The 20258-nt window shown below is 40.9% G+C and overlaps 1 protein-coding gene across 1 annotated transcript in view; it reads right to left on the bottom strand.

Moving 5' to 3' along the window:
• C1QL1 (complement C1q like 1) overlaps window positions 1-19930 on the bottom strand; it is a 108881-nt gene extending 88951 nt beyond the window's left edge. The window contains exon 1 of the mRNA XM_063459317.1: window positions 18925-19930. Coding sequence (XP_063315387.1) covers window positions 18925-19533 — 609 coding nt within the window. The 5' untranslated portion in view covers window positions 19534-19930. The remainder of the gene's footprint in view (window positions 1-18924) is intronic.
• Window positions 19931-20258: the final 328 nt, after the last annotated feature.

Genomic DNA, 20258 nt, shown 5'->3' on the forward strand with positions numbered 1-20258 from the left:
ACTGTCACTCTGCCAGGTCTCCTCTATCTCTGCCTGCTCAGTGCTCCGTGTGAGGATGGGAGGGGGGCAGGAAGTGACATCACCCGCTGCTTCCCTCTCACACGGAGCACTCACAGCATGGATGGAGGGTGAGAAGAGGAGCCTGGCCTGACAAGTGCTGCTTCAGGAGATGGAGGGAGAAAACCATCACATTGTACAGGTAAGCAGGCCCACACTGCCCCCCCCCCCCATACACACACTGCCCCCCCCCATACACACACTGCCCCCCCATACACACACTGCCCCCCCCATACACACACTGCCCCCCCCCATACACACACTGCCCCCCCCATACACACACTGCCCCCCCCCATACACACACTGCCCCCCCCATACACACACTGCCCCCCCATACACACACTGCCCCCCCCATACACACACTGCCCCCCCCATACACACACTACCCCCCCCATACACACACTGCCCCCCCATACACACACTGCCCCCCCATACACACACTGCCCCCCCATACACACACTGCGCCCCCCCATACACACACTGCCCCCCCATACACACACTGCCCCCCATACACACACTGCCCCCCCATACACACACTGCGCCCCCCCATACACACACTGCCCCCCATACACACACTGCCCCCCCATACACACACTGCCCCCCCTTACACACACTGCCCCCCCTTACACACACTGCCCCCCTCATACACACACTGCCCCCCCATACACACACTGCCTCCCCATACACACACTGCCCCCCCCCATACACACACTGCCCCCCCCCATACACACACTGCCCCCCCATATACACACACTGCCCTCCCCCCATACACACACTGCCCTCCCCCCATACACACACTGCCCTCCCCCCCATACACACACTGCCCTCCCCCCCATACACACACTGCCCTCCCCCCCATACACACACTGCCCTCCCCCCATACAAACACTGCCCCCCCATACACACACTGCCCCCCCATACACACACTGCCCCCCCCATACACACACTTCCCCCCCATACACACACTTCCCCCCATACACACACTGCCCCCCCATACACACACTGTCCCCCCCATACACACACTGCCCCCCCCCATACACACACTGCCCACCCATATACATATACTGCCCACCCATACACATACACTGCCCAACCATATATACACACACTTCCCCCCATACACACACTGCCCCCACATACACACACTGCCCCACATACACACACTGCCCCACATACACACACTGCCCCCCATACACATACACTGCCCCCCATACACATACACTGCCCACCCATACACATACACTGCCCACCCATACACATACACTGCCCACCCATATATACATATATACTGCCCACCCATATACATACACTGCCCACCCATGTACATACACTGCCCACCCATGTACATACACTGCCCACCCATATATACACACTGCCCACCCATATACATATACACTGCCCACCCATATACATATACACTGCCCACCCATATATATATATATATATATATATATATATATATATATATATATATATACACTGCCCACCCATATATATATATATACACTGCCCACCTACAGGGAGTGCAGAATTATTAGGCAAGTTGTATTTTTGAGGATTAATTTTATTATTGAACAACAACCATGTTCTCAATGAACCCAAAAAACTCATTAATATCAAAGCTGAATATTTTTGGAAGTAGTTTTTAGTTTGTTTTTAGTTATAGCTATTTTAGGGGGATATCTGTGTGTGCAGGTGACTATTACTGTGCATAATTATTAGGCAACTTAACAAAAAACAAATATATACCCATTTCAATTATTTATTTTTACCAGTGAAACCAATATAACATCTCAACATTCACAAATATACATTTCTGACATTCAAAAACATAACAAATACTAATCAGTGACCAATATAGCCACCTTTCTTTGCAAGGACACTCAAAAGCCTGCCATCCATGGATTATGTCAGTGTTTTGATCTGTTCACCATCAACATTGCGTGCAGCAGCAACCACAGCCTCCCAGACACTGTTCAGAGAGGTGTACTGTTTTCCCTCCTTGTAAATCTCACATTTGATGATGGACCACAGGTTCTCAATGGGGTTCAGATCAGGTGAACAAGGAGGCCATGTCATTAGATTTTCTTCTTTTATACCCTTTCTTGCCAGCCACGCTGTGGAGTACTTGGACGCGTGTGATGGAGCATTGTCCTGCATGAAAATCATGTTTTTCTTGAAGGATGCAGACTTCTTCCTGTACCACTGCTTGAAGAAGGTGTCTTCCAGAAACTGGGAGTTGAGCTTGACTCCATCCTCAACCCGAAAAGGCCCCACAAGCTCATCTTTGATTATACCAGCCCAAACCAGTACTCCACCTCCACCTTGCTGGCATCTGAATCGGACTGGAGCTCTCTGCCCTTTACCAATCCATCCATCTGGCCCATCAAGACTCACTCTCATTTCATCAGTCCATAAAACCTTAGAAAAATCAGTCTTGAGATATTTCTTGGCCCAGTCTTGACGTTTCACCATGTGTGTCTTGTTCAGTGGTGGTCATCTTTCAGCCTTTCTTACCTTGGCCATGTCTCTGAGTATTGCACACCTTGTGCTTTCGGGCACTCCAGTGATGTTGCAGCTCTGAAATATGGCCAAACTGGTGGCAAGTCGCATCTTGGCAGCTGCACGCTTGACTTTTCTCAGTTCATGGGCAGTTATTTTGCGCCTTGGTTTCTCCACACGCTTCTTGCGACCCTGTTGACTATTTTGAATGAAACGCTTGATTGTTCGATGATCACGCTTCAGAAGCTTTGCAATTTTAAGAGTGCTGCATCCCTCTGCAAGATATCTCACTATTTTTGACTTTTCTGAGCCTGTCAAGTCCTTCTTTTGACCCATTTTGCCAAAAGAAAGGAAGTTGCCTAATAATTATGCACACCTGATATAGGGTGTTGATGTCATTAGACCACACCCCTTCTCATTACAGAGATGCACATCACCTAATATGCTTAATTGGTAGTAGGCTTTTGAGCCTATACAGCTTGGAGTAAGACAACATGCATAAAGAGGATGATGTGGTCAAAATACTAATTTGCCTAATAATTCTGCACACAGTGTATATATACACTGCCCACCCATATATATATATATATATATACACTGCCCACCCATATATATATATATATATATACACTGCCCATCCATATACATACACTGCCCACCCATTGATATACACACACTACATACACTGCCCACCAATATATACACACACACACACACACACACTACATACACTGCCCACCGTTATATACACACCGACTGCATACGCTGCCCACACATATACACACACTGCATACACTACCCACCCATATATACACACACATTGCCCACCCATATATACACATACACTGCCCACCCATATATACACATACACTGCCCACCCATATACACACACACACACTGCCCAACCATATACACACACACACACACACACACTGCCCAACCATATATACACACACACACTGCCCACCCATATATATATGCACACACACACACACTGCATACACTGCCCACCTATATATACACCATACACACACACGGCCCGCCCACACATACACTGCCCCCACACACACCATACACATACATACATTGCCCCCACACACTACCCTCCCCATACACACACTGCCCCCACACCATACACATTCACACACTGCCCCCCATACACACATACACTGCCAAAACACACACACACCCTACACATTCACTCACTACACCCCCCCCCCACACACACACTGAACCTTTCACACACACTGCACCACTCACACACACCACTGCTCCTATGCCCTACTACAGCCTCATGTCCCAGCAGACCCCAGGTAAGTTGTCAAACTGTTCTCAAACGGTTTGACTACTTACTTTAAAATTATTTTTAACATTTACTTAGTCCTTAAAGGACCACTATAGGCACCCAGACCACTTCAGCTCAATGAAGTGGTCTGGGTGCCAGGTTCCTCTAGTTTTAACCCTGCAGCTGAAAACATAGCAGTTTCAGAGAAACTGCTATGTTTCACTAAGGGTTAATCCAGCTTCTAGTGGCGGTCTCACTGACAGTTCGTTAGAGGCGCTTCCGCGATTCTCACTGTGAAAATCACAGCAAGAAGACAAGCTGGACGTCCATAGGAAAGCATTTAGTAATGCTTTCCTATGGGCGGTTTGAATGTGTGCGCGGCTCTTGCCGCGAATGCGCATTCGAATCTGACGTCGGCAGAGGAAGGAGCAGGTTAGAGTTGTGGCCTTGTGGGGGCATCGCGCATGGGCTCAATAGGCAGTTACAGTTGCGTCTGAACTGGTGTTTGAGGGTGGCATTTTTTGACGCCCCCCCTTAAAGGTGCCGCTCAAGGCAAATGCCTTGTTAGCCTTGTAATAGATACAGCCCTGCCGTCCTCCTTACACTTTAACACTTGCCGTGCCGGGTTTAACATGTACAAACGTTAAGAAGCTCCAGGATGCCCAACCTACTTCCTGGAGCAGGAAAAATACAAGGCTGATGATGTAATATGTTGGAAATTGGCACAAAAAGTAGGAGCATATTTTTAAGCATATTTTTACACATCAATACAATGTTACTAAAAATGTGTCAATTTCAGCCTCAGATGTCCATTGAAAACTAATGCTAAGTACAGGTTAACAAATCAATAGTCAATATTTGCAGATCCATCATTATTGTATGTGTCTGTCGTTACGGTATGAATCCAGAATTTTAATAGCACCTCATCCAGAAAAACATATCATTCTGGACATACAATGGCAGTCAGCATATCTAGAGGAAATTAAATAAAATAACACTCGATCCATTTTGTTTATACAGTTATACTCCCAACTCTCCTAAAATAAATACAAATATAATAAAATCATATTTATTGGTCCATAGATCGTGTTTCTCAACAGGACAAAAACTCCAAAACATGATTTTAGATAATTAAACAAACAACAAAAAAACTCAATTACATAGGCTTTTCAGTGACTCTATTGCATCTAGAGGTTCAGGGCAAACTTCATTGAAATTAGCTCTTCCCAAGGGCTGTCTGATCGTATCCTTCATTGCACTTGAATACCTGCAGGCTCATCTCTGCTGTATACGTAGCTTTTAAACACAGCCGCTAGGCAGGTTGGAAGCTATGTTACAACTTAAAACATCTGTAACTCGTAAAAGAAATCGATGCTAAAAAAAACGTACACAGGGCATAATTTTATTTTAAAAAATCCCCAGGCAGTTCTGGATAACTGCGCGCAAATGAACACTCACGACAATAAAATATAACTTCAGGCCAAGTGACAGGGGGTATTTACATTTTATTTTTTAAAGTGTTTTTAAACAAACGGCACTCCAAGGACTTTTAAATTCATACATAACTTCTAGTTTATTGTCAACGTTTCAGTTAGACTAGGATACATTTCTTCAGTTAGCTTAGTCTAACTGAAACGTTGGCAAGAAACTAGAAGTTATATATTAAAGGGACTCTCCAGTACCAGGAAAACAAATCCGTTTTCCTGGCACTGCAGACTCCTGCAGTGCCCCCCTCCCTCCCGCCCCCCCATCCCATATTGCTGAAGGGGTTAATGTCCCTCTGCACTGGGTCAGGCTCCGCCCACGCTCCTCCCCCGCCGACGTCAGCCGGCGGGGGAGACCTAATGCGCATGCGCAACAATGGCTGCGCCCACGCATTAGACCTCCCATACCAAAGCATTATTCAATGCTTTCCTAAGGGAATTCAGGCAACGCTGGAGGTCCTAATGCATGGGTTGAGGACGTCCAGCGTAGTTTAAAACACTTTTCTTGTTTTAAGAACCCAGAAGTCCCTCTAGTGGCTGTCTGATAGACAGCCACTAGAGGTGGAGTTAACCCTGCAAGGTAATTATTGCAGTTTATAAAAACTGCAATAATTACACCTGCAGGGTTAAGGGTGATGGGAGTTGACACCCTGACCACTCCAATGGGTAGAAGAGGTCTGGGTGCCTGGAGTGTCCCTTTAATTTAAAAGTCCTTGGAGTGCCGTATGTTTGGAAGGTGGATTATCTGCTAAACTTTGCACCGGGCAAGATAGAATTAAAGTCCTTGAGTGCAAGATCTGTGGGTGATTATAAAGTACATTTTCAAATTCAGACCAAAATAGTCACAACAGAAAAATTGACCAAGCATGTTATGAGTTCCATTTGACTATTTTCGCCTTACATTTGAAAAATGTGGATTCTCAATTTAGTGAATAACTCTGTTTGACTGCTAAGTAAGAGCTAACATTTATTTAACTGAGCCACTAGTTTATCATTAAACTACAAGTTAAAAATGAGGCCCTTGAAAATATTGACGTTTAAGAGTTTATTCACAAAACCATGAATTTTGGTGAATGGGAAACCAAATTGTGAAATTCTGACCAAAATAAATGAGCAACTTGCATATAGTCACAACATGGCTATTTTATTTTGTATTTTCCGTTATTTAAAATTGTTATTTTATTTTATTACAACTGAATGTGAGTAAACCTTGATTTTTCTAGAGTTGTAACGATGGAATTGTGACCATGACAGTCTTCTAGAAATGACATTGATACCATCGCCCAGTGACTGATAACCTTGGCTGTTATGAGTCACTGGCCTGGCTTATCGGACAGGATTTCATGCCACGGGCACGATTCTAAACCCAGTCATCACTGGAAGGCTCCGAGGTCTTTGATAAGGCTTTATAATTCTAATTTCATTGCATGACCTACAGCAATACACATAAAGTAAAAGTCTACATACGTACTTATAGAGAGAGGTTATATGGAGCAATACGAGGAGAAATAGAGAGAGGTTATATGGAGTAATAGGAGGAGATATAGAGAGAGGTTATATGGAGTAATAGGAGGAGTTATAGAGAGAGATTATATGGAGTAATAGGAGGAGTTATAGAGAGAGGTTATATGGAGTAATAGGAGGAGATATAGAGAGAGGTTATATGGAGTAATAGGAGGAGTTATAGTGAGAGATTATATGGAGTAATAGGGGGAGTTATAGGGAGAGGTTATATAGAGTAATAGGAGGAGTTATAGGGAGAGGTTATATGGAGTAATAGGAGGAATTATAGAGAGAGGTTATATGGAGTAATAGGAGGAGTTATAGGGAGAGGTTATATGGAGTAATAGGAGGAGTTACAGGGAGAGGTTATATGGAACAATAGGAGGAGTTATAGGGAGAGGTTATATGGAGTAATAGGAGGAGATATAGAGAGAGGTTATATGGAGTAATTGGAGGAGTTATAGGGAGAGGTTATATGGAGTAATAGGAGGAGTTCTAGGGAGAGGTTATATGGAGTAATAGGAGGAGTTATAGAGATAGGTTATATGGAGTAATAGGAGGAGTTATAGAGAGAGGTTATATGGAGTAATAGGAGGAGTTATAGGGAGAGGTTATATGGAGTAATAGGAGGAGTTATAGGCAGAGGTTATATGGAGTAATAGGTGGAGTTATAGAGAGAGGTTATATGGAGTAATAGGAGGAGTTATAGAGAGAGGTTATATGGAGTAATAGGAGGAGTTATAGAGAGAGGTTATATGGAGTAATAGGAGGAGTTACAGAGAGAGGTTATATGGAGTAATAGGAGGAGTTATAGAGAGAGGTTATATGGAGTAATAGGAGGAGTTATAGAGAGAGGTTATATGGAGTAATAGGAGGAGTTATAGAGAGAGGTTATATGGAATAATATACATGTTTGCTATAATGAAGGGTTGGATGGGGTGATAGGAGTTAACCATAAGAGGTTTTATGCAGCAGGCGCGCACGGTAACAAAGTGAATTATTAAGACGGTTATGTGAATATCTGTTTCTTTTCTCTGTGTGTTTCTGTGCTGAGAATCCCTCCTTCACCTCCCTGAAATACAGCAAATCCCCCTCCTGAGCTTCAGCGGAGATCAGCATGTATCTGCTCTGCCTGTCACATCTCCCTAACACGCAAGGGGCTCCATGTCTTTATCAAACAGACACAAGCTCCTGCAGGCCATCCTTTCTTTGCCTCCTAATTTTCCAAAGCGCTGGCGTTGCATACAGCAAACTAACCAAATATAATATGTCTTCTAAAGAGCTGCAGGCATAATGAGCTCCTCTTACCCACAGAGCATGCAATCTAATACTGGCTACCATTGGCCATCGTTAATTCTAAGTGAGGAACGGTGTTTGATGCATGCGTGTAAGCTACCCCAAAACTGGAGGTGAAGTCAGAATTTAGGGGCCCCCTTCCTACGTGTTTTTTCTGATGCCCTGCGTCTGAGGTAAGTCCCTGAGGCTTCACAAAGTCTGTGAAGGGCACTTCTGCCAATATTAGAAAGCTTCAGTCGTCATCTGCACATAAGCGGTCATCGTGTTTAACATGAGCATCAGCCTGACACGCCCCTTTTAATGGATTACCAGCCTGACACGCCCATTTTATGGACTACCAGCCTGACACTCCCCTTTTAATGGAGTACCAGCCTGACACGCCCATTTTATGGACTACCAGCCTGACGCGCCCCTTTTAATGGAGTACCAGCCTGACACTCCCCTTTTAATGGAGTACCAGCCTGACACGCCCATTTTATGGACTACCAGCCTGACACTCCCATTTCATGGAGTACCAGCCTGACACGCCCATTTCATGGAGTACCAGCCTGACACGCCCATTTCATGGAGTACCCGCCTGACACTCCCATCTTATGGTGCATCACAATGGCATGTCCATTTTATGACCACTGGGGTCACTAGCAATGAGTACTGCTAGTGACTCTTGTTGTGTTTCTTTTTATGACCCCATACTCCTTAATGTTGGCAATTATACACGGTGCTGTACACCTGACTCAAAAACGAGAGTATGCTTGTGCATATATATTTATATATATAATTTAAAAAAAAAATATATATATATATATATATTTATTTTTTTAGACACGGTTGAACGGGAGCCGGAAATAAAGCTATGTGTGGGATAACGTAGATGTAAAACACAGAGATGCCAATTTAGGAAGCAAGAGACAAAGCTCACATAATGAGGGAGAGAATTTGGGACGTTAGGGGTGCAGACATGAGAAAGGGAGGTGTTGGGAGAGAGGAGAGAAATAAAATGGAAAGAGGCTGGAGGGAGAAAAGGGAAAGAGAAAGTGACAGATGTGAACAGGCAGAAGGAAACGGACAGATAGAGAAAGAAAAACGGAGAGAGAAACACACAGAAAGATAACAAGTGACAGAGGGAAATAGATGAGATAAGCAGAATTATGGAAGGAGACAGCACACTGAGAAGCAGAGGGAAAATAAACCAAAAGAAGGAAAAAGAGAGAAATTAACTCCTCAGTGTTTGTAACCAGTATTCCTGCTACACAAAATACATCCTCTCCCTCCATATAACCTCTCTCTATAACTCCTCCTATTACTCCATATAACCTCTCCCTATAACTCCTCCTATTACTCCATATATCCTCTCTCTATAACTCCTCCAATTACTCCATATAACCTCTCCCTATACCTCCTCCTATTACTCCATATAACCTCTCCCTATAACTCCTCCTATTACTCCATATATCCTCTCTCTATTACTCCTCCTATTACTCCATATAACCTCTCCCTATAACTCCTCCTATTACTCCATATAACCTCTCTCTATAACTCCTCCTATTACTCCATATAACCTCTCCCTATAACTCCTCCTATTACTCCATATAACCTCTCCCTATAACTCCTCCTATTACTCCATATAACCTCTCTCTATAACTCCTCCTATTACTCCATATAATCTCTCCCTATAACTCCTCCTATTACTCCATATAACCTCTCCCTATAACTCCTCCTATTACTCCATATAACCTCTCCCTATAACTCCTCCTATTACTCCATATAACCTCTCCCTATAACTCCTCCTATTACTCCATATAACCTCTCTCTATAACTCCTCCTATTACTCCATATAATCTCTCCCTATAACTCCTCCTATTACTCCATATAACCTCTCCCTATAACTCCTCCTATTACTCCATATAACCTCTCCCTATAACTCCTCCTATTACTCCATATAACCTCTCCCTATAACTCCTCCTATTACTCCATATAACCTCTCCCTATAACTCCTCCTATTACTCCATATAACCTCTCCCTATAACTCAGCCTATTACTCCATATAACCTCTCTCTATAACTCCTCATATTACTCCATTTAACCTCTCCCTATACCTCCTCCTATTACTCCATATAACCTCTCTCTATAACTCATCCTATTACTCCATATAACCTCTCCCTATAACTCCTCCTATTACTCCATATAACCTCTCCCTATAACTCCTCCTATTACTCCATATAACCTCTCCCTATAACTCCTCCTATTACTCCATATAACCTCTCCCTATAACTCCTCCTATTACTCCATATAACCTCTCTCTATAACTCTTCCTGTTACTCCATATAACCTCTCTCTATAACTCCTCCTATTATTCCATATAACCTCTCTCTATAACTCCTCCTATTACTCCATATAACCTCTCCCTATAACTCCTCCTATTACTCCATATAACCTCTCCCTATAACTCCTCCTATTACTCCATATAACCTCTCCCTATAACTCCTCCTATTACTCCATATAACCTCTCCCTATAACTCCTCCTATTACTCCATATAATCTCTCCCTATAACTCAGCCTATTACTCCATATAACCTCTCTCTATAACTCCTCCTTTTACTCCATTTAACCTCTCCCTATACCTCCTCCTATTACTCCATATAACCTCTCTCTATAACTCATCCTATTACTCCATATAACCTCTCTCTATAACTCTTCCTGTTACTCCATATAACCTCTCTCTATAACTCCTCCTGTTACTCCATATAACCTCTCCCTATAACTCCTCCAATTACTCCATATAACCTCTCCCTATAACTCCTCCTATTACTCCATATAACCTCTCTCAATAACTCCTCCTATTACTCCATATAACCTCTCTCAATAACTCCTCCTATTACTCCATATAAACTCTCTCTATAACTCTTCCTGTTACTCCATATAACCTCTCTCTATAACTCCTCCTGTTACTCCATATAACCTCTCCCTATAACTCCTCCTATTACTCCATATAACCTCTCTCTATAACTCCTCCTATTACTCCATATAACCTCTCTCTATAACTCCTCCTATTACTCCATATAACCTCTCTCAATAACTCCTCCTATTACTCCATATAACCTCTCCCTATAACTCCTCCTATTACTCCATATAACCTCTCTCTATAACTCCTCCTATTACTCCATATAACCTCTCTCAATAACTCCTCCTATTACTCCATATAACCTCTCTCAATAACTCCTCCTATTACTCCATATAACCTCTCCCTATAACTCCTCGTATTACTCCATATAACCTCTCCCTATAACTCCTCCTGTTACTCTATATAAAATCTACCTGTAACTCCTCGTATTAATCTATATAACCTTTCAAAGTGAGTAGTGTTTCAGAGCAAAGAAACATTGCCAAGTATACATAATGTACATGCTATAATTTGAATAACAGATTTACTAGGAATGGCATGTTTTTGTCTTTTTAGATCATATTTATAGTGGCTAGCTTTACATATTTACTACTGTATCCCTAATTTGTACATAGTAAACCCTAGGGACGTCTACGTAAATCGTCCCCCTCATCAAACACTATTAAATACCAGCTATTTTTTTAAATGGTCAGTTTGTTTTATGCAGTTTATAAAACACTTGTTGTTTGTTTATTTTTTTTGTTTAATTAACTTTGCACACACTTATTCACTTTAAAATTGGTATTTATATTCTTTAAGGTGGCATTGAAAGCACTAAAGCCCTTAATTATTTTGCCAAGTTTAGATTTGACATAGGCATTAAAAAAAAAAAAAAAAATGTAAAACTATGTTTTATATATTATATTTATATATTTTTTATATGTGTGTGAATGTATAGACCAGGGGTAGGCAAACTTTGGCACTTCAGATTTTTCGGACTACACCTCCCATGATGCTTTGCCAGCATTATGGTTGTAAGAGCATTATGGGGGATGTAGTCCACAACATATGGAGTGCCGAAGGTTGCCATCCGCTGGTATAGACTTTTCACATCACTGTTATTACTAGTACCTACAGTGCATAAATTGGTTTGCCTTAGTACAGTGTAATTCCTGAACGTTCTGATTTTTAAAAACAATTCTCTACTACAATATATCCACAGGGTAATTCACAATAGTGTGCATTGTCAAGAATTCAGATAAGATTATTGATGTTACAGATAACCTCAACAGATCTAACTTTTTGATTATGGCTTATCTTGATGGTCGATGTAGCTAAAGGCAGTGGGCACTCTGATTGGCTGAAAACAATTAGCGGAAACTCTCAGCCTATCACAACCACCCTTTGCTGCTCAAGCTAAGGCTTTCTCATTCGTCCAAAGCAGCACAGTAGGGAATGGGTGTGTGGGAACTATCCTTGGGCTTTAAAACATTAAATATTGATGGAAGCATGACATCAGGGGACGCAATACACTATAACTACTTCCAGGGGATGGAACACTTACACTGCCTAAAGTGCCCCTTTAAGAGCAGTTGGCGTGTGCCTGGTCTAGACCAAAAGAAAAGTATATAGATACATGAGATATGTAAATCCGGTATAATGTATTAAAATATTATAATTTATTAGTAAAAATTTAGAATGTTTAGATTTTTTGTTTTTGCAACTAGTTTGGTTTAAATTATGTTAGTAAAATGTTCATACCAAATATAATATAATTAAACCAACTCATCACCATGTAACATTACTGCGGGATCATCGACCAGTCTCTTGTGCTTCTATGTCTAAACGCTCCTCAGATCAGAGCATAATAAATTTGCTAGGTTTCCATACTACCATTTGATGGAATAGATCTTACCCTGTTTTGAAGTCGGATGTCATTGATGAATTAATACTTCTGAATTTAATTTAGGGAAGGAAATCAAGAGGGGCTTCTTAAAACACTCTCTAAGAATGACCTCATTGTACCTCCCAACATTGGAAGTTACACAGATTGGGATGGGTGGGGAAGCATGAGAGAGGGCATTGCCAGTGATGAGATTTGCATCGCAGGTGATGCCCATAATGGGTGTGCCCTCCCACTGTAGGACTGAAGGGGACTTTTGTCTGGCCCCCAGCCTACATGACCTTGCAGAGATTGCTGCTGAGGTGCTCTCTATAGGGTCTTAAGACTAGTGCACAGTGCAAGTGCATCTAATGATTAACTTACCTAATGAGGGACATCAGGTAACTAAATACTGTCCCACCAGAGAGGGACTGTTGGGGGGGTCTGCATCATTCATCGATCTTCCCTACATCAAGTAGCCATGTTGTGATGGAATGAAAACCACAGTATCCTATGTCCACCCAAATGCACATAAAAAGTTGCTGTAAAATTGCAAATTCAGGACCATGGACAGGGCACTCAACACATTCCCTGATGCTATAATTGTCGTCATTAGTTTGGGATATCTGGCAAGTACTATTTTATGTATAGCATTGGGGATGAAATTCCCAATGACAATGACCTACAAATACCAGGTTTCTCTATCACCAATTGCTTAAAACTGACAGCCATTCTTTAAGGTACAGCTAAATACGCACAGCTAAATACTGGCTGGATATGATAATTTTGATTCATTTTAGTGCCGACAGACCAGGAAGCAGAATATCCTGTTGTCCTCAAACAACCAATCACAAAGCAGTATATGTATGTCTGCTGGTGGATGGGAGATCACTAAAGCAGTTAAAAAAATATATACAAATAGTCTTCGCCAGGGCCAAAATGGGTTAAGTTAAATCACATTGTCAAAGACCTCTTGACTTGCCCATGTGAAGAATTTATTTCCTAAATAGGATACTTTGGACATTTACAACCACATCCTAGTAAACAAGGTTCTTTGTGACCTCTGACCACCACAATATTAACTTGTTTGGAAACATTCACGTTGCTCAAAGTTACAGCTCGGTCTTAATTCTGCAATTTGTTTTTCAATACACTAGAATTCGGCTTTTAGCCAAAAAAAAACGTTAATTCTTTAAATGTCAGAAGAAGGTTTTGTGGGTAGATAATGGGTGTCGAGTTAACACTTCAGTTTTGGATTGCTCTCTTCATGAAATATGTTTTAATAGTGTTTGACCTTATCACCAATTAGTTTTCTTTTATGGATATCCACCGATTTCCATATCTAGTCCCATAAGCCTGGACTATTTTAGTTGGTATTGTCATTTAGCTTGTAACCTCAGACCTAACTGTAAATTACACCAAGGAATATGGAAGTACTATGTAAATTATACATGACATTCCCATGTCGGTGCCTGTGTGAATAATAAGGGTTCTGCATAATGCACGTACAATATATAAAACTACACACACACATATATAATAATTTATTTATAAAATGCCAACACGCTCTGCAACAGGGGACTCTATTCATATTAAATCTAATACATACATTATATATGTACTTGATTATTCACAGATATTGATACATTCTTCGTGTGTGTGTGTCTGTTTGTGTGTGTGGCCAACCAGCCTGACATCGTGGTTGGTAGACAAGAAAAGGAAGACTACAAAGGTGGTGAATGTGGCTATCACATCAAGAAGAAAGAACATGAGAAGGTGGACAAATACCAAGGACTGAAAGAAGAGCTCAAAAGAATATGGAAAGTGAAGGCAGTAGTAGTCCCAGTGGTGATAGGAGTACTCGGGGCTGTGACCTTGAAGTTGAGGGAGTGGCTTCAACAGATTCCAGGTGGGACATCTGAGATCGCTGTCCAGAAGAGTGCAGTTCTTGGAACAGCAAAGACACAGAACGGAACCCTCAGACTCGCAGGGCTCTGGAAGAGAGCCCGAGAATGAGGAATACACAAAAATACCACCTGCTATTTTATAGATATTTCCACTCCTGCACAAACTGGTTTATTTCCTGATTACATCAAGTTGTAGTAAACTGAAAATCAAATTGCAAAATATTGTCTGGAATAGTCTCTTAACCCAGCGAAAGTCACAGCTTTGAATTTCTCATTCAGTTAACGCTTCGTCGCAACTCATTTTTTAGTGAACAAAGCGCAGACTGGGTAGTTACCCTAACAAGACATTTTACGGCGTTCATCGATGGGCAAACAGACACATTTGATAGATAGTCAGATATTTGATAGATATCTGTGAACATATGATAGATGGACACGTGGACATATCTGTCAGGCGGAATAACTGATCGTTAATGAATGGCAACACAGACAAAACTGACAGATGGGAACAGATATTTAATATATTAACGCACAGGAAATATTTAATGAAGGCCCACAGAGATATGCATAATAAATAAACCTATATAATAGTCATCTTTACAGAAACAATAGATGGGGTAGCAATTATAAAACAGGCAAAAAAACATATACATGTATACATATATATAGTAAAATGAAAAAATATATATATTTATATGTATTCCCAAACATACAAAAGATGGACATACATAACTATTAGATGGTATCTCCTATGTTACAGCAGAATTAGCAGATACCTTGGAGCCATTTGGGTATACTTAATAGACAGTCAGATATAGCTGATTGATGACCAATATGTCTTTTTTTTGCAGATCCCCATAGGAGAAAACATGGATTGATTCTCTGTCTGTCTAGAACCCACGTAGATTGCTATTAGAGTCTCTTTCTTTCTTTTTTTTTTTTTTCTCGTTTAAATGTTACACTCTTTGCTGCAATTCCAATTTATGGATTGTATGATTTCTCTCCTCCCTTAGGTTCTAAAGTCTATATTCCTTAAGTCTTGGTGCATTATGATACGCAGAAAAAGAGGTTAAAGTCCGCATGACCCGAGATTTCAAAAGAACAAATGGGAATAAAACGGACAAGGGGCATGAGGATGTAGAATATCATATATTTTTTTTATATGAATATAATTAATGGAGTTTGATTATAATAATTTAAATTGATGTTTGATCCCTCAGACTTCCCTTTTCCCCGTGTGTCTTCTCTAAGCTGTTCCCTCTGTTTCTCCTGGGGAGGAGGGGGACCAGGGGGGGGGGGGGGGGGGATTTTTTCTGTCCCCCTCCAACATATTTCTAGAGGCTGACACTCTCTCTCTTATTTTTTGGCAAATGTTCTCCCCTTTTTATGGACTATGCATAATAGGGTAATACATTTCTTTAAATATACATTTATTTAACCCCTTAAGGACACATGACATGTGTGACATGTCATGATTCCCTTTTATTCCAGAAGTTTGGTCCTTAAGGGGTTAATAAAGTATGTTTACTATGTTTCATTAACATTTAGATATTTATGCTCTATTGACCTTTAATTTTTTTTAATATAGATCTGTTTTCCGTGTCTTCCATGATCATTTTCTCCTCTCATCTCGGTTTCCTCTCTCCACTGTACCCCAACAAGCCATTTATTCTCTAGTCTATCTATCTTTTTCATTCTAGAACACTTTACCCTATTAAGCCAGCCATTTCTTGTGATGAGTTCCTATCTCGTCTGGGCAAAACTCTCTCCCCCTTTAAAGGCTAGTTGTCTCTCTAGTCAATATCTCTCCTCTCTTGTAAGGTAGATCCATCTTCCGTTTGGTCATTTTTCTCTCAACCTCTAGGCTGCATGTCTTCCCTCCGGGGGTTTTGTATCCACTCGTTTAGGCTAGAACCACTCTTCTTCTAGATTTTTTCACATATCTCCTTAGGCTAAATCTCATTTTCTCCTTTACTTTTTCTTCCTACTCTTACGGCCTTTTCACCACGTGCTATTTTCACCTAAGCTAATCACCACGTCCTAAAAACACATTTTCTTTACTTCTTCCTTACTATATATTTTTCTTCGTTATCACCCTTCTTTTCTCCACTAGACTTTCTGTGTAAAATAAACTCTTATCCTTTTAGAATGTGTTCCCATGTGCATCTCTTTAATTTATCCTTTTTGAGTTGCGTTTAATAAGTTGTCTATTTACACCACATCCAGAATAAATGTTTTTCTCCGCTTCCTGATGCTTGTTTCTTCTCCAGAAATCAGCTTCTTCGACCATCTTCGACATTTTAACTGGCTTTGTATCACGTTTTCGAGACATGATCCCCTGCTTTGTTTATCCAACTTTGCTCTTTCAACAGAATCCCTCGTCTACAATGTGTACATGCATTTTCTCCACTGAATTTTGATTTGCTCGATTCCTTTTTCCAACTGTTTAACTCTCTGTCCACTACAAAAATAAATATTTTACATTTTTTTTTAATTTTTCAAGATTACGGATTCCTTTTTTTACTTCTTTTCATATATGGGATAAACTTTCTCTCACTGTAAATTCTACTGCTGAAGCTCACAAATCGAAACAGTCACACAGCTTTGAATACTTTTAATATTTCTCAACAATAAAGTACAGGGATTTAGTACCCAAACTGCATAGCCACAAAACAAAATTGTGTATCAAAAACGAAGAACAAAAAGCCGAATGGACAAACCACTTCTTATTTGCTCTAAGTCTTAAACTTTTAAGGAAACAAATTATCACTATAAAGACAGGGTGATACTAGTGCAAAGTATACAAGGTACAATCACATTGCTGCAAACCTGCTGTTTTGCCACAAACACATAAATCCCCACCTTGTATATGATAATATCATAAATATTCATCTCTATAAGCTACCATTACTGTATTGTGCTTTCTTGATTCCCAAAAACTTTAAGCCATGGTTAGGTTAAATTAGGGACATGAAAATCAAAATGGTAAAATAGAAAACATGATAACTGATTCTTCATTGCATCTTCTCAAAACAAATGTGTCCCTGGACATTTTGATTTTTAATTGACAATTGACAGAAACTACCCCTAAAAAATGTGATTTAGCATCCTTGTATCTGTTTCCATTAAGCTGCTGTTAAAGTACTGTGAGACCAGAAGAGAACTAAAATGATTTTTGTCCAACACCAGCTGGAGAGCTATGGGCACCTAGCAAAGTTCTAAGAAAGAAATTAACCCCTAATTATAACATTTGGGTAAGTATCGCGACATTCTAACACGTCTGATGGGTACCGCATATTTATTGATGACTTAGCCGCATTTAACTTTAGTATCGAGGTCCTTATTTGTCTTCATTATACGTCCTACCTCGGATGTCTCTGGCATAAATCTCTTTCATGGTAATTAAGTCTGATAGTGCCAGTCAGGGCAATATTCCAGAATAAAAAACTCCTACGGATGTTAGGATTTAGCATCACCTGACACCAGTTGTAAATATACCAGCCTGGCTACTTTGAAAAAAAAAAAAATAACATTTAACCTTAGAAGTCCATAAGTACATTTTCTAAAATTAGATGTATTTTTTGAATAAAAACTTCAGAAGAAAGAAAATGTGAAAATTGAGAAGAGCAGAGGTTGATTGAAGTTTTCACCAGTAATATTATATATGTACGTGAGTTGATATATATAATGTACTATATATTATATAAACACACATACTATATACACATGTGTGTATAATAAACAAAGACACACACTCAGCATCCTCGCCTTATTAACTTCTTAAAGTCCTATCAGTTAACATAATTAAAAAAAATTCTAAATTACTACACAAGTCTAATATTTAGAAATCGATGGGGAGATAATTCAACCACCATCATAATATTATAACATTCCCCTATAGTAATTATTTTGTGAAAGAAAATTGACACACAGGATTTTATACTTTGCAGCCAACAGCTTAAAATCTCTGTTAAATAAAGAAGCCAGAGGATTTGACTTGGTTCTTATATTTCAAATTTTCGAGCCACTGCACAATAGAATGATGAGAAAAATGGCAAAAAAACATGAATAAAAGATGTGGGTAAATCCAGCAGAGACTTGAATACCCCCGGTTCTGATACACTCACCTGTCCATTCTTGCATAGGTCTGCCCACATGCTTGTACCATCACCACCTCTCATCAGCACATGGTACGTGAAGAAATATGTCCCTGGTACAGTACAGCTGAAACGGCCACTTGCTGCGTCGTAGTTGTTCCCAAGGTTGGTGACTACATCGTCAAATTTGAGAATCTCATAACCTTCATGAGGGTTCTTCAGCCCAGCGTAGAATGCCACTCGTGGAATAGTGGTGTACGTTGCTGTGCTGATGGCACCATTAACGCCTCCTCCGGGCAATCCTGGTGGTCCAGGCTTGCCTGGCTCCCCTCGTTCTCCTGGAGGTCCAACTGGCCCAGGTGGACCTGGTTCTCCAGGCTCTCCAGGTGGCCCGGGCTTCCCAGGACGTCCAGCTTTGCCTTGAGGACCTTGGACCAAGGTTGAAGGTGCTGACTGTCCTCTGTCGCTCAGCGGTTCAGCTCCAGTACCAGCCCGGATACTGGTACTGGTGGTGGTGGCCCCAGTTTTGCTGAGGTAGGGGTCACACACCATGCGGCAAGTGCCCAACATCTCATAATGGCCATCAGAGCCCACTGAATTGACCAACACTGGAATAAGGATTACCAATATTAGGACCATCACCACACCAATAGCCACTGCAATCAAAGTCTTCCTCCCAAGGCCGAAAGGGGCCAGGGGGCGGGGGGGTGAACGGCTGGGGGGAGCTATGGTGCCGAGGAGGAAAAAGTGGGGTCAAAACAAAATGGCCCTCCCCAGGAGAGAAGGGCAGAGAGTGGTAGAGACTTACAGCTGCAAAGTTTCAAATCTGAAAAGTACAAGCGATAGAATATAAAGTAGATTAGGTAGAGAGAGAAAAAGATTGTGGAAATAAGTGACTGCGAGGTTTGTAAAAAAGTAAAGAAAACTAAATATTTTCTTCTACCTTTTTCAAGTAAGTTTTTTTAAGCAAAAAACTGAAATGGGAAAATTTGGAGAAAATTTGAAAGAAGAAACAAATAAAAAAAACTATGTGGGGGAGAAAAGATAAAGAGAAAAGGCTAAAAAGTCGTAAGAGGAAAAAAAAAAGTAAATTTCTAGCACATAAGACAGTGAGATAGGGAATAGAATGAGACAGGGATATATAAAATAAATAAAATGCGAAGAGCACAAAAAGAATGAAGAGGGAGGCTGTGAATATTTAAAGAGAAAATGAGTATGTAAGTCAGAAGTATATGACACAGAGGGAGAAGCAGCAGCTATATCGGACAGGGAGAGAAGATAGAGCTGGAAGGAGGGAGATTAGAAAAGAGGGAGGAATCCGTCGAAACAGAAGGAAGTCAGGAAGGCAGCAGGGAATGTAACTT

Source organism: Pelobates fuscus, chromosome 6 (genome assembly GCF_036172605.1).
Source record: "Pelobates fuscus isolate aPelFus1 chromosome 6, aPelFus1.pri, whole genome shotgun sequence".
NCBI classification, from domain to species: domain Eukaryota; kingdom Metazoa; phylum Chordata; class Amphibia; order Anura; family Pelobatidae; genus Pelobates; species Pelobates fuscus.